Here is a 12,340-nt window from a genome sequence, read left to right on the forward strand (position 1 = left end):
AGAATAAGAAAAAGCTAGTTCTTTCCACAGATCAAGCACAGTCTGCTCTCTCCCGAGGATAAGTTCTGCATTGAATGCCCTGTGCTCCCTTTTCTATCACTGCCTCAAAACTATTCCTAACCACAATTTCGCACCTAAAAACATTGACGAGATTCAATTAAATTCACAGCTGGTTTGGAAAGAGAAGGGTTAAGTGACAATAATAGTTTGATACAGGGACCCCATACTATAACACTATTACAAATTGAGGTCTGAAAGAAGAGAAATTGTCTGATTGTGGAGAAAACTATAAAAAGGCTTCTTTCTAACCTTACATCGAGTTACATCGAAACTACAGCACAGAAACAGGCCATTCGGCCCAACTGGTCTATGCTGGCATTTATGGTCCAGACCAGCCTCCTACCTCCCTACTTTGTCTAATCCTATCAGGATACCCTTCTATTCCATTCTCCATCATTTTGCTTATCTAGCTTCCCCTTAAAAGCATCAATGCTATTTGCCTCAACTACTCCTTGTGGTAGCACATTCCACATTCTAACCATTCATTGGGTAAAGAAGTTTCTCCTGAATTCCCTATTGGATTTATTAGCTACTACTTTATATTTATGATCTCTAGTTTTGGACTCCCCCACAAGTGGAAACATTTTCTCTACGTCGACCCTATCAAACCTTTCATTATCTTAAAGACCTCAATCAGGTCACCCCTCAGTCTTCTCTTTTCTTGAGAAAAGAGCCCCAGCATGTTCAGCCTTTCCTGATAAGGATATCCTCTCAGTCCTGGTATCATCCTTGTGAATCTTTTTTGCACCGTCTCCAATGCCTCTATATCCTTTCTGTAATTTGGAGACCAGAACTGTGCACAGTACTCCAAGTGTGGTCTAACCAAGGTTCCATACAATTTTAACATAACTTCTCTGCTTTTCAATTCTATCCCTCTAAAAATGAATTGATTTGCCTTTTTTATGGCCTTATTAACATGTGTTGCTACTTTTAGTGATTTGTGTATCTGTACCCCTAGATCCCTTTGCTCCTCTATCCCATTTAGACTTATTATTCAAGCAGTGTGTGGCCTCCTTATTCTTCCTACCCAAATGCACCACCTCACACTTATCTATATTGAAATTCATTTGCCATTTACAAACCAATTCTGCAAGTTTATTACTGTCCTCTTGCATTTTGACGCACTCTTCCTTTGTATTAACTATACCCCCCAATTTGGTGTCATCCGCAAATTTTGAAATTGTACTTCCGGTTCCCAAATCCAAATTGTTTATGTAAATTGTGAATAACAGTGGTCCTAGCACTCATCTCTGTGGGACATCACTTCCCACTTTTTGCCAGTCTGAGTAGCTACCCTTAACTCCTTCCCTCTGTTTTCTGTTTTGTAGCCAACTTGCTATCCATTCTGCTACCTGCCCCCTGACTTCACCTGCTCTGATCTTAGCCATGAGTCTACACTATGGTACTTTATCGAAGGCCTTTTGAAAATCCAAATATATTACATCTACCGCAAACCCCTTGTCTACTTTTTCTGTTACTTCTTCAAAGAATTCAATAAGGTTGGTCAAGCATGACTTTCCCTTCTGAAATCCATGCTGACTATTCTTTATTATATTTTCATTCTCTAGATGTCTTTCTATTACATCTTTGAGGTATGGATTCCATTATCTTTCCTACCACTGACGTTAAGCTAACTGGTCTGTAGTTCACTGGACTTGTTCTAACTCCCTTTTTAAATAGAAATAATACTAACTGTCCACCAGTCCTCTGGCACTTTTCCCTTTTCTAGTGAATTATTATATATATGTAATAATGCTTCTGCTATCTCCTCCCTAACTTCTTTTAATATTCACGGATGCAATCCATCTGGACCAGGGATCTTATCCTCCCTAAGTTTGATTAGTTTATCAATTATCTTCCCCTTTCTATCTTAAATGTTTTAATACCTTTTTTGATCTATTGTATCATCCTGCCCACCTTATTAGTCTCCATGGTAAATACTGAGATAAAGTAACTATTCAATATTTCTGCCATTTTTCTGTCATTAGCTATGAGCTTATCTTGTGCATCCCTTAGTGGCCCTACCCCTATTCTGATTTTTCTTATTTATGTGCCTGTAGAATACTTTACAATTTCTTTTTATATTCCTTGATAATTTAATCTCGTAGTTCCTCTTTGCTTTCCTAGTTGTTTTTCTTACTTCTTTCCTAACCTCTTCGTATTCCCTTTTGTCATCCTCTCCTTTACTGTCTATGTATTTAGACTATGTCTTTTTCTTTAGTTTCAATTTTACCCTTATTTCTTTATTCATCCATGGTGTTTCATTATTGGCTAGTTTGTTCTTGCTTTTGTTCTTGCATTTTAGAAATCCATTGATCACTGTTTTAAATATTACCCACTGCTGTTCTATTTCTTTGACTGTCAACTTTTTTTCCAGTTTACCTGCCCTAGTTCCATTCTCATCCCCTCAAAATTAGCTTTTTTTCCAATCTATTCCTTTGGTCTTTGTCTTACTTATGTCTTTCTCAATCTTTATTTTAAACCTTATTATATTATGATCACTATTGCCTAGAAGTTCCCCTATGCTTACGTTCTTCAATGTAATAGGTTTCACAGGCTGTTGAAAGTGTAAAATACAGCATTTGCTGTATTTTACATTTTTCATCTATTTTAGCCTTTTTTCAATAGAAGTAGTTGAAATTCAAAAGTTTTCTGAACAGTTAAAAAAAATTACTGCCTAGAAATTACTGTTTCCATTTTTAATGGTGAATATTTAATGTGTGCCTATGACATACCTCTGTCCTCTATTTTAGCGGAGGTTTTAATCCATTTAAAATAAATAGGATAATGCCTGCAATAAAATAGCAGGCAGAGCAATATAATATGAACGAGTTGAATATTAATCCACTGATATCATCAAAAATTATTTCCAGGATATAAGGGTGTACACTCACTGCTGTCTTATAAGATGTCATAACTGTACCTTCAATTGAGCATTGTCTGTTCCAGGAAACTCTCTCTGATCCAGCTTCTTCCAGCGCTGCATGAATTTAGTAACAACGGGTCTGCTGTAATCCACTATTTGGAATCCTGTTACATTCGCTCCTCCGTGCATAAATCTATCCAGTGCTATATCCATGAATCCCTGCAATCACAAGAGGAGTCACCATGTAATCATGGTCTGGTTCATCTCTCCCCATCAGTTCCGTGGATTGAATAGAAAACCATTAAAAATACACCATTAGCCTATGAATACTTCAATAAAATGTTTCCATCATTCACCTGGTCTTGCTGGAATAATAAAATTCTGGTCATAAGCATCATTCAGACCAGTCTTTCTGTATTAGCCATTCTAAATTTCTCAACTATTTTGCGGACCTGAAATGCTAATTCTTTTTCGCTGCACAATGCAGGAACTTTCAAATGTTTTCATTTGTGCCCACCAAAATAACTCTCACAGCCTTTTGATCCAATCCCGCCTTCAGCCTGCATGCACCTTTACAACAGGGATTTTCTGGATAGCAAACGGGAATGGGAACTCTGGACAATTTTCTCCTCCTTAACTCATGGGTGCTGAAGGCAATTATAGCCACACTACCAATGCCCTGGCTGAAAGCAGCTAAATCAGCGCACAGAAATGGATCGAACCCAAGATCTCACTTGTCTGTATTGCTGACTTACTCACTGTGTAAACCCACTGACAATCAGGGAAATGTTTCATTAAAGCATGTAAATAAAGTAATAGAACCATAGAAGTTTACAGAACAGAAGGAGGCCATTCAGCCCATTGTGTCTGTGCTGACTCTTTGCTAGAGCAATCCAAATCTAATCCCACTGCCCCACTCTCTCTCCATAGCCCTGTATTTTCCTCTGCTACAGATATTTAACTAACTTTCCTTTAAAAGATGCAATGGTCTCTGCTTCAACCATTCTCTGTGACAATATATTCCATGCTCTCATATCTTCTGTGTAAAAAGTTTCTCCTAACCTCTCTTACCACTCTTAGTGAAAATTTTAAAATGATAACCCCTCATAACTGACTTCCCAACCAGAGGAAATAGTCTTTCCTTATTAACTCTATCAAAACCCCTCATCATTTTAAAAACCTCTATTAAATCTCATCATAGCCTTCTCTGTTCCAAAGGAAATAGGCTAGGTATCTCAAATTGCTTCTCAGAACTATAGTTTCTCATCCTGGCACCATCGTGCTGAATGCACATTCTCTATGCCTTTAATGTCCTTTCTATAATGGGCACCCAAAACTGCATACAGTACTGTAAATGTGGCCCAACCAATGTTTTGTACAAATTTACTATTACTTCTTTACTTTTGTACTCTATGCCCCTATTTAAAAATCCAAAAAGCTGTTGGCTTTTTTATGGCTTTATCTACTTGCGTTCAAATACAAAATTCCCTGGAATGTGAACGGGTTGTGCGGTTGATGATGTGTATATGGACTTTCAAAAGGCATTTGATAAAGTACCACACAATAGACTTATTAGCAAAATTAAAGCCCATGGGATTAAAGGGACAGTGGTAACGTGGATACAAAATTGACTAAGGGACAGAAAGCAGAGAGTAGTGGTGAACGGTTGTTTTTCAGACTGGAGGGAAGTATACAGTGGTGTTCCCCAGGGGTCAGTATTAGGGCAATTGCTGTTTTTTATATATAATAATGACCTGGTCCTGGGTATAGAGGGCATAATTTCTAAGTTTGCAGATGACACGAAACTCGGAAATGTAATAACAATGTGGAAGATAGTAACAGACATCAGGAGGACATAAACAAACTGGTGAAATGGGCAGATACATGGCAGATGAAATTTAATGCAGAGAAGTGTGAAGTGATGCATTTGTAGGAAGAATGAGGCTAGGCAATATAAACTAAATGGTAGAATTTTAAAGGGGGTGCAGGAACAAAGAGACATGGGGTGTATGTACACAAATCTTTGAAGGTGGCAGGACAAGTTCAGAAGGCTATTAAAAAAGTATAAGGGGTCTTGGGTTTTATTAATAGAGGCATAGAGCACAAAAGCAAGGAAGTTATGCTAAATCTTTATAAAACACTGGTTAGACCACAGCTGGAGTATTTTGTTCAATTCTGGGCACCACACTTTTGGAAAGATGTCAAGGCCTCAAAGAGGGTGCAGAAGAGATTTACTAGAATGGTGCCAGGGATGAGGGACTTCAGTTATGTGAAGAGACTGGAGAAGCTGGGGTTGTTCTTCTTAGAACAGAAAAGGTTACGGGGAGATTTGATCGAGGTGTTCAAATCATGAACGGTTTTGATAGAGTAAATCAGGAGAAACTGTTTCCAGTGGCAGAAAGGTCAGTAACCAGGGGACACAGATTTAAGGTGATCGACAAAAGAGCCAGAGGCAACATGAGGAAACACTTTTTACGCAGCGAGTTGTAATGATCTGGAATGCATTGCCTGAAAGGGTGGTGGAAGCAGATTCAATTGTAACTTTCAAAAGGGAATTGGATAAATACTCGAAGGGACAAAATTTTCGGGCTATGGGGAAAGCGTAGGGGAATGGGACTAATTGGATAGGTCTTTCAAAGAGCTGGCACTGGCACAATGGGTCGAACGGCCTCCTTCTGTGCTGTACCTACTATGATACTATGAACCCCTAAGTCTCTTTGTTCATCTACACCCATCTGCATTTTTCCATTGAATGCATCCTCTCTTTCCTTGTTTTACCTCCCAAAATGTATTATCCCACACTTATTCACATTAAATTGCACAATAAATGGTTAGTCATGTCAAACTCATGTCATTAACTCTATGGAATTCTCCCTCCATGCATCCAGTAATAAAAGGACTGTGGTCCACTGGCCAAACCACAAAACAGGGAAACCCTGAAGCAAACTTTGGAAATCTGACATTTAAAATGAAACTAGGTGATGCTGCTAGTGAATAGTTAGAAAATAATCCCGTGCTCACCAAGTTGGCTAGGACGTAGTGGTAGCCTCTGACATGTTTTCCGACACTTACAATCTGAGCAAAAAGAAAAAGAAATGTTTAGAACATTAGTTGCCAGTACATAGAAACACAATGCAATTTACCTTTTTATTAACTGTTAATGTAAATTAATGGTTCAACTAGAAAACTTTATTTTAATAAGATTGTTATAAATAAAGGAATTTTGGGCCCAAAACTCCTGAGTTGAAGGAAGATGGAAATTTGGCGTTTCTTCTGTGGGGATGGGAGAGGGAGGCAGAATTTGGGGCAGAACACTGTTCCATTGGATTTCTGCCCCATTAGCCCAATGTCTGAAATCCTGATTCGGATTGGGAGGTGCAGGTGAATCTTCCATTTTCTCCCTCCTTCCCAGCAGCAGTTAGGGGCTGTGCCAGTTTGCGCCTCTTGGGCAGGCATGGGTTCCATACTGAGCTTTCTGAAGGGCCCAAACATATTAACGAACTGAGGAAATCAACCCCAGAGGGCATTGATTACCTCAGGACAAAGGCCCTGGTTTTCCTAGGAATTAGTAAAAATTCCTCTCTTCAACCTGATAAGTGCTTCAAGCTCTCCCCCCAGTCAGTGCAGTAACTTGGGGCAAGTGCCTCTGTTGCACCTCTAAAGGTGTGGGCCACCACCCAGAGTGTTAACTGGCACATTTCTGGCCTACAGTGCATCTAGAGTGGTATCTCTAAAGAATGTTTATTTGATGCACTGCATATTTCGTACACTGTTAATTTCAGTAGGTTTGTGAGCCCCTGTTCCTTTTAGCCTCTGTACCCTATATATAATGAAACACCGCTCACAATTTTATGAATACTATGTGAATAGGGTATGCATTGTATCCCATTAATGCCATATCAGGTGATTTAATTACAGACCTTCCAAGTGTCATTCATCACTCAGTTTTGTTTAAAAACGTGACCTGTTTTGACATATGTAATTTTTGAAAATGAGCACAGCTCCATGTGTTCCAATGGATTTGCAATCTGTGTCACTCTTGCTGACAATAAATGTCACTCGCACTATTCTGCAACGTTGATGGCTTTGTTAATTACATTTTGTTATCATTTTAAAGTTGCATTGATCCCACTGCCTGCCAATGCAGCCATGAATTTCACTGCCAGCTTGTTTGCCAGGCTTGTAGTGGGGGGTTGGGGGAGGGAAGGGAGAACAGAGAGAGAAATGCAGAGAAAGATACTGCGGTTTAGAATGGTTAGGCTCAGCTGTTCTTCTCTGGTTGTCTTCTGATGCATATGAAACATGCCCAGTAAGGAAAATTAGAGTTAAAAAAGAGCTGAACTATCTGTGATAACATTTCACTAATGAAACGATTATAGGTTAATACAATTTTAAAAAATGATCTTTTTGGTAATAATTTTTGACACTCTGGATGCAGAGATTTTTTAAAATTAATGAACAGATATGGAGGAAGATAGGTTCAACTGGAATCAATTTTTTCCCCCAGCTTGTAAAGGGGAAATGCACAATTTAAAAATGATTAGGAGGAAAAATCTATTTTGGACTTTTGTAATTATTAAAATTGTGAGAAAATCACATGGGAAAATCAAATGATGTGGACTGAATAATCAGAACACATTTATCAAGGATAATTTCACCTCACCAATATTGTGACACGATGGCCAACAGCTCAATATATGAGTGATGAAAATCCTGGGATCGAAATTCTATAAATCCCTCTCTGATGTCAGAAGTGCAGTGGGGCATAGACTTCTGTGCGCCTATTTTCCTTCACTTGCACCCTGTCCCAAATGACAGGGAGGGGGGTCATTGAATAATAGAGGAGGCGCCCGTGCCAGTACTCCAATGCTACTGAAGTGCCACCCCATGGAGCCAGCGGGATTTCAGCACGGCACCTTGCAGCTCCATTAGGGGGGTGGAGGTGGAGGGGAGGATGCAGGCAGATCTGATATAACTGCTGACCTGAAACATTTTGCCTCATCCTGGGTCCCTCATTGTTGTGCTGCTCAACATACAGAATCGATCTCTCTTGAATCGTCTGCCGTTTGGTTTTGGCATTGTGGGGCCAGGTCAGGGCACCAGTACGACAAGCAGGCCTACTTCATGCAGGCGTACTTGCCGCTTGCTGCACGTTGGGCAGAGCTGGCAGGATTTCTGGGGGACCTCGGCTTTCCTCCAGTTTTGCCTCCAAGTGTGATGTCATGACAGGGGGGAGGTCAGATGGACAAAGTGCCCGCCCTCCTTATCAATTGGGCCAGAACAGAGCGGAAAATCAGCGCAAACGTGTTTGCCACAGTTTATTCCCGCCCAACCAGGATTGCAGTAATACAGTGCCAAAAATGGGGGTTAGTTTTAACCAAACCGCCCAGCAGGAAACTGACAGGATCAGATCGGCCGCCTGTCCTACATACATTGACTTCAAAGGAAAGTAAAATTGGGCAGGGTGTAAAACAGATGGTTGATCTGATCCCATCAGTTCCTGCCGGGTCGGTTAGGTTTAAATCATGGTGTGGAATTTCGAATGTCCTATATTTGTGCAATTAAAAAACACATTACAAAAAAAGGACATCAATCTTGTCCATTAGATGAATTTATTTTCCAATTGTTTCTTTGCCACAATCACTGGAATCAAATCACAGCATGCAGCAATAACACAGCTCTGCATCAGGATTCTGTTTCAATGTGGCAGTAAATGGACCAACTGCCAAAAATAATTGTAAGAAAAAACGACTTGCATTTATATAGTGTCTTTCATGATCTTAGGATGTTCCAAAGTGCCGACAAAATTACATTTTGAAACGTAAACACTGTTGTAATGTAGGAAACGTGGCAGCCAATTTGCGCACAGCAAGCTCCCACAAACAGCAGATTATCTATTTTAGATGTTGGTTGAGAGATAAATTTTGGCCAGGACACTGGCAGAACTCCCCTGCTCTTCTTCAACTAGTTCCGTGGGATCTTTTACATCCACCTAACGTTTCATCAGAAAGTTGGCGCCTCTGAATTGTCAACCTAGATTTTGTGCTTAAGTCTCTGGAGTGGGACTTGAACCCGCAACCTTCTGACTCAGAGGCGAGAGTGCTACCACTGACCAATGGCTGACATGGCATTGAGAAGACAATGGAAAGGGAAACCAGGTTTTGTGTATAACGGGCAGCTGAACCGATATTGCCTATTTTATGCCCCCGCCAAAGGTGAAAGTTCCAGCAACGTTGCGAGGGTCACCACTGACTAGATGGGGCAGACTTGATGAGCCTGATGGTCTTTTCTTACATGTAGAATGATACATGTCAGACAGTGAAGCAAACTGCAAAAATTCCTAGATATCAACGGTCCTATCAAGTGAAGGAAATCGGTCAATGAGTGTTGATAGTGGGGAAATGTAAGAGAATTGGGAGGACTTTCAATATCTTCTCTTCCTGTCATCTGATTTCAACCTGAATAACAAAATGGGGCAAAGATAGTAGAAGACAGAGGCCCTGAAATTCAGCCATAGTTACGCATGAGAACAGGAGAACCTCCGCAGAACCAGAAACCAAATCACTTAACCATTCTCATCTTGTTTTCAAAACACTCCATGGCCTCACCCCTCCCTATCTCTGTAACCTCTTTCAACCCCACAACCCTCCGAGATCACTGCGCTCTTCCAATTCTTGCCTCTTGCGCATCTCCGATTTTAATCGCTCCACCATTGGCGGCTGTGCCTTCAGCTGCCTAGGCCCTAAGCTCTGGAATTCCCTCCATAAACCTTTCCGCCTCTCCACCTCTCTCTCCTCCTTTAAGACGCTCCTTAAAACCTACCTCTTTGACCAAGTTTTTGGGCACCTGTCCTAATACCTCCTTATGTGGCTCGGTGTCAAATTTTGTTTGATAATCGCTCCTGTGAAGCACCTTGGGATGTTTTACTATGTTAAAGATGCTATATAAATGAAAGTTGTTGTTACTGTTGTTGTTGTAGTCACAGGAGTCAAAAGCCAAATAGAAAAATGCTTGATGGCGCTAATGAAAGATACAAATCAAATGTAAAAGTGGAAGGAGCATGGGTGGAAGAGAGACATCGAAATTGGAAAACTCATTGAAAGAGCAAAAGATATCAACCAGTAAATCAACCATCTGTAAATGTTACTGTTACAGTCAGTATCCTGTGTGCAAAATATCAATTAGGCTAAAAACTATGTTCATGGCTATAAGACACTCTCAGAGTTTTAATTATTACTTAACCTGTTTCTGCTTTATGGCGCCCTTTACTTTTTCTAAAAAAAAGATTATTGGAATCGTTCTACGCCAATGGTGCAAAACGGGCTCATAGCAAATCAGCAGCCCATTTTACACCACGACCGATTCTCTTTTCTGATGGAAAATGAAGTCAGTGGAAATAAAAATTGGGAGAGATATAAAATGGGCTGCCAATTTGCTATCACCTGTTTTACACTATCTCACAAAGACAAAATCTACCCCCTTGTGTCTAGCATGGTAAAATCATGGATTATGCTTGGTTAAACTTTGAAAAAAGGTTTTGAACTTGAAGGATCTAGTCAGTGCTGATGGACACGTGAGCGCACATCTGTGTTCGATTTCCAGGATGTCTACTCTCAAAAGGGACAATGAGTCCAGTGAGAGGAAGCCTCTTATCAACTTTGGCAATACAGCCTAATCCTCTGAATTTTTTGTGCATCTCAATTTGATTCCTTTAACCATTGCAGTGGCAAACAGGCTATTAGTTGTACACAACTGGAGAGCATGCCTGTTTATGCAGTATAGTCCTGGAATACGCAGAATTAAGATGTATCCCATGATGGACAGACGCAGATTCTGCTTTAATGAATTCACAACAAACAGAAAATGTTTTCATTCAGCAGAATTTGCTATCTCACTAGCGTGCTTTATTTTTGGAATTGCTCCAAAAGACTAACAGCTGATTTACTTGGTCTCTTTCATTTTTTATCTATTTAGCAATTTGCTTACAAGCATCCAAGATTTACTTTATTATAGCACAAAAGATTTTCTTGACAGATTCTACACTGGTGGTTCTTTAGTTTACAGTAACATTAGTAATATGTTTCCTTTGCTTATCTCATATTTAAATTGCTTTTTCTGAATGAGTCCTATTCTGGGCACCACACTTTAGGAAGGACGTCAAGGCCTTAGAGAGGGTGCAGAGGAGATTTACTAGAATGGTACCAGAGATACAGGACTTCAGTTACGTGAACAGACTGGAGAAGCTGGGGTTGTTCTCCTTAGAGCAGAGAAGGTTAAGTAAGGGGAGATTTAATAGAGTGTTCAAAATCATGAATGGTTTTGATAGAGTAAATAAGGAGAAACTATTTCCAGTGGCAGAAGGGTTGGTAACCGGAGGACACAGATTTAAGATAATTGGCAAAAGACCCAAAGGCGAGATGAGGAGAATTCTTTTTTACACAGTGAGTTTTTATGATCTGGAATGCAGTGCCTGAACTGGTGGTGGAAGCAGATTCAATACTAACTTTCAAAAGGGAATTGGATAAATAATTGAAGGGAAGGAAAAAATTTTGCAGGGTTATGGGGAAAGGGCAGGGGAATGGGACTAGTTGGATAGGTCTTTCAAAGAGCCGGCACAGCACAATGAGCTGAATGGCCTCCTTCTGTTCTGTATCATTCTAGGATTCTATGATTCTATAACATTGTCTACCCACAAATGCAGAACAGTCAGCTGTGAGTTTCTTACAAAGCTGTTTTCTTTCTGTTGACTGTACTGATTTTCAGAGACATTAAATAACAAATCTGTATGAATCTATCAGCCTGGCGGGTGTTTACTGGCCCCCAATAAATGTTTTAAACCTAACTGGCCCAATTTAGCCCATTTCCAAGACACTTTGGATTTACATGACCCCATGTAAAGTCTTATATTCTTTGTTGTTGATCCTGAGTGGATAAACTTGATGATGGAGGGTGTGGTGGGGATGGTGGGTGGGTAGAGGGGGAAGGAGAAGGCATCCAGTATCTTGCAGTCTAATGGGGAGTGTCCAGTCCAAGGTGGTCTAGTGGTGCTTTGGCCTTGACTTTGTGAAGACATAAGGATAAACTCAGTGTGGCCACATTCAATGGGAGCATGGACCAGAAACTCAGGCATGGAGGTCAGCGAACACGATTCACCCAGTTCTTCAATCCATGCTCCCGTTGAACGAGGCTCCATTTCCTATAATATCATGTTTACATATTGCAGAACCACTTCCAGTGGAAGCCGCTCCAGAATGCACGACGGCCACAAATGCTCTGAATTTACCCTGTTGATGTTGCGCACGGGTTTCGAGTACTTGCAGAAATGCTGCTATCAGTTGGTGCTTCCAGTGGCAGTGTCGTAATATAGATGCAACATATATCTTCGACCTCCTGCATCAAAGTCTAATAGATTTT

The 12,340-nt window shown here is 40.3% G+C and overlaps 1 protein-coding gene across 7 annotated transcripts in view; it reads right to left on the bottom strand.

Annotated features, from left to right (window-relative positions):
- Window positions 1-12,340, bottom strand: part of LOC137322503 (glutamate receptor 4) — a 165,470-nt gene that overhangs the window by 93,662 nt on the left and 59,468 nt on the right. For 5 of the 7 annotated variants that reach the window (XM_067985429.1, XM_067985428.1, XM_067985427.1 and 2 more), the window contains exons 5-6: window positions 5,948-6,001; window positions 2,984-3,145 (exon numbers count right to left, since the gene is read on the bottom strand). In XM_067985429.1, coding sequence (XP_067841530.1) covers window positions 2,984-3,145; window positions 5,948-6,001 — 216 coding nt within the window. The remainder of the gene's footprint in view (window positions 1-2,983; window positions 3,146-5,947; window positions 6,002-12,340) is intronic. The other 2 variants (XM_067985432.1, XM_067985430.1) reach the window with 1 other exon arrangement.

This window comes from Heptranchias perlo, chromosome 6, assembly GCF_035084215.1.
Source record: "Heptranchias perlo isolate sHepPer1 chromosome 6, sHepPer1.hap1, whole genome shotgun sequence".
NCBI classification, from domain to species: Eukaryota; Metazoa; Chordata; class Chondrichthyes; order Hexanchiformes; family Hexanchidae; genus Heptranchias; species Heptranchias perlo.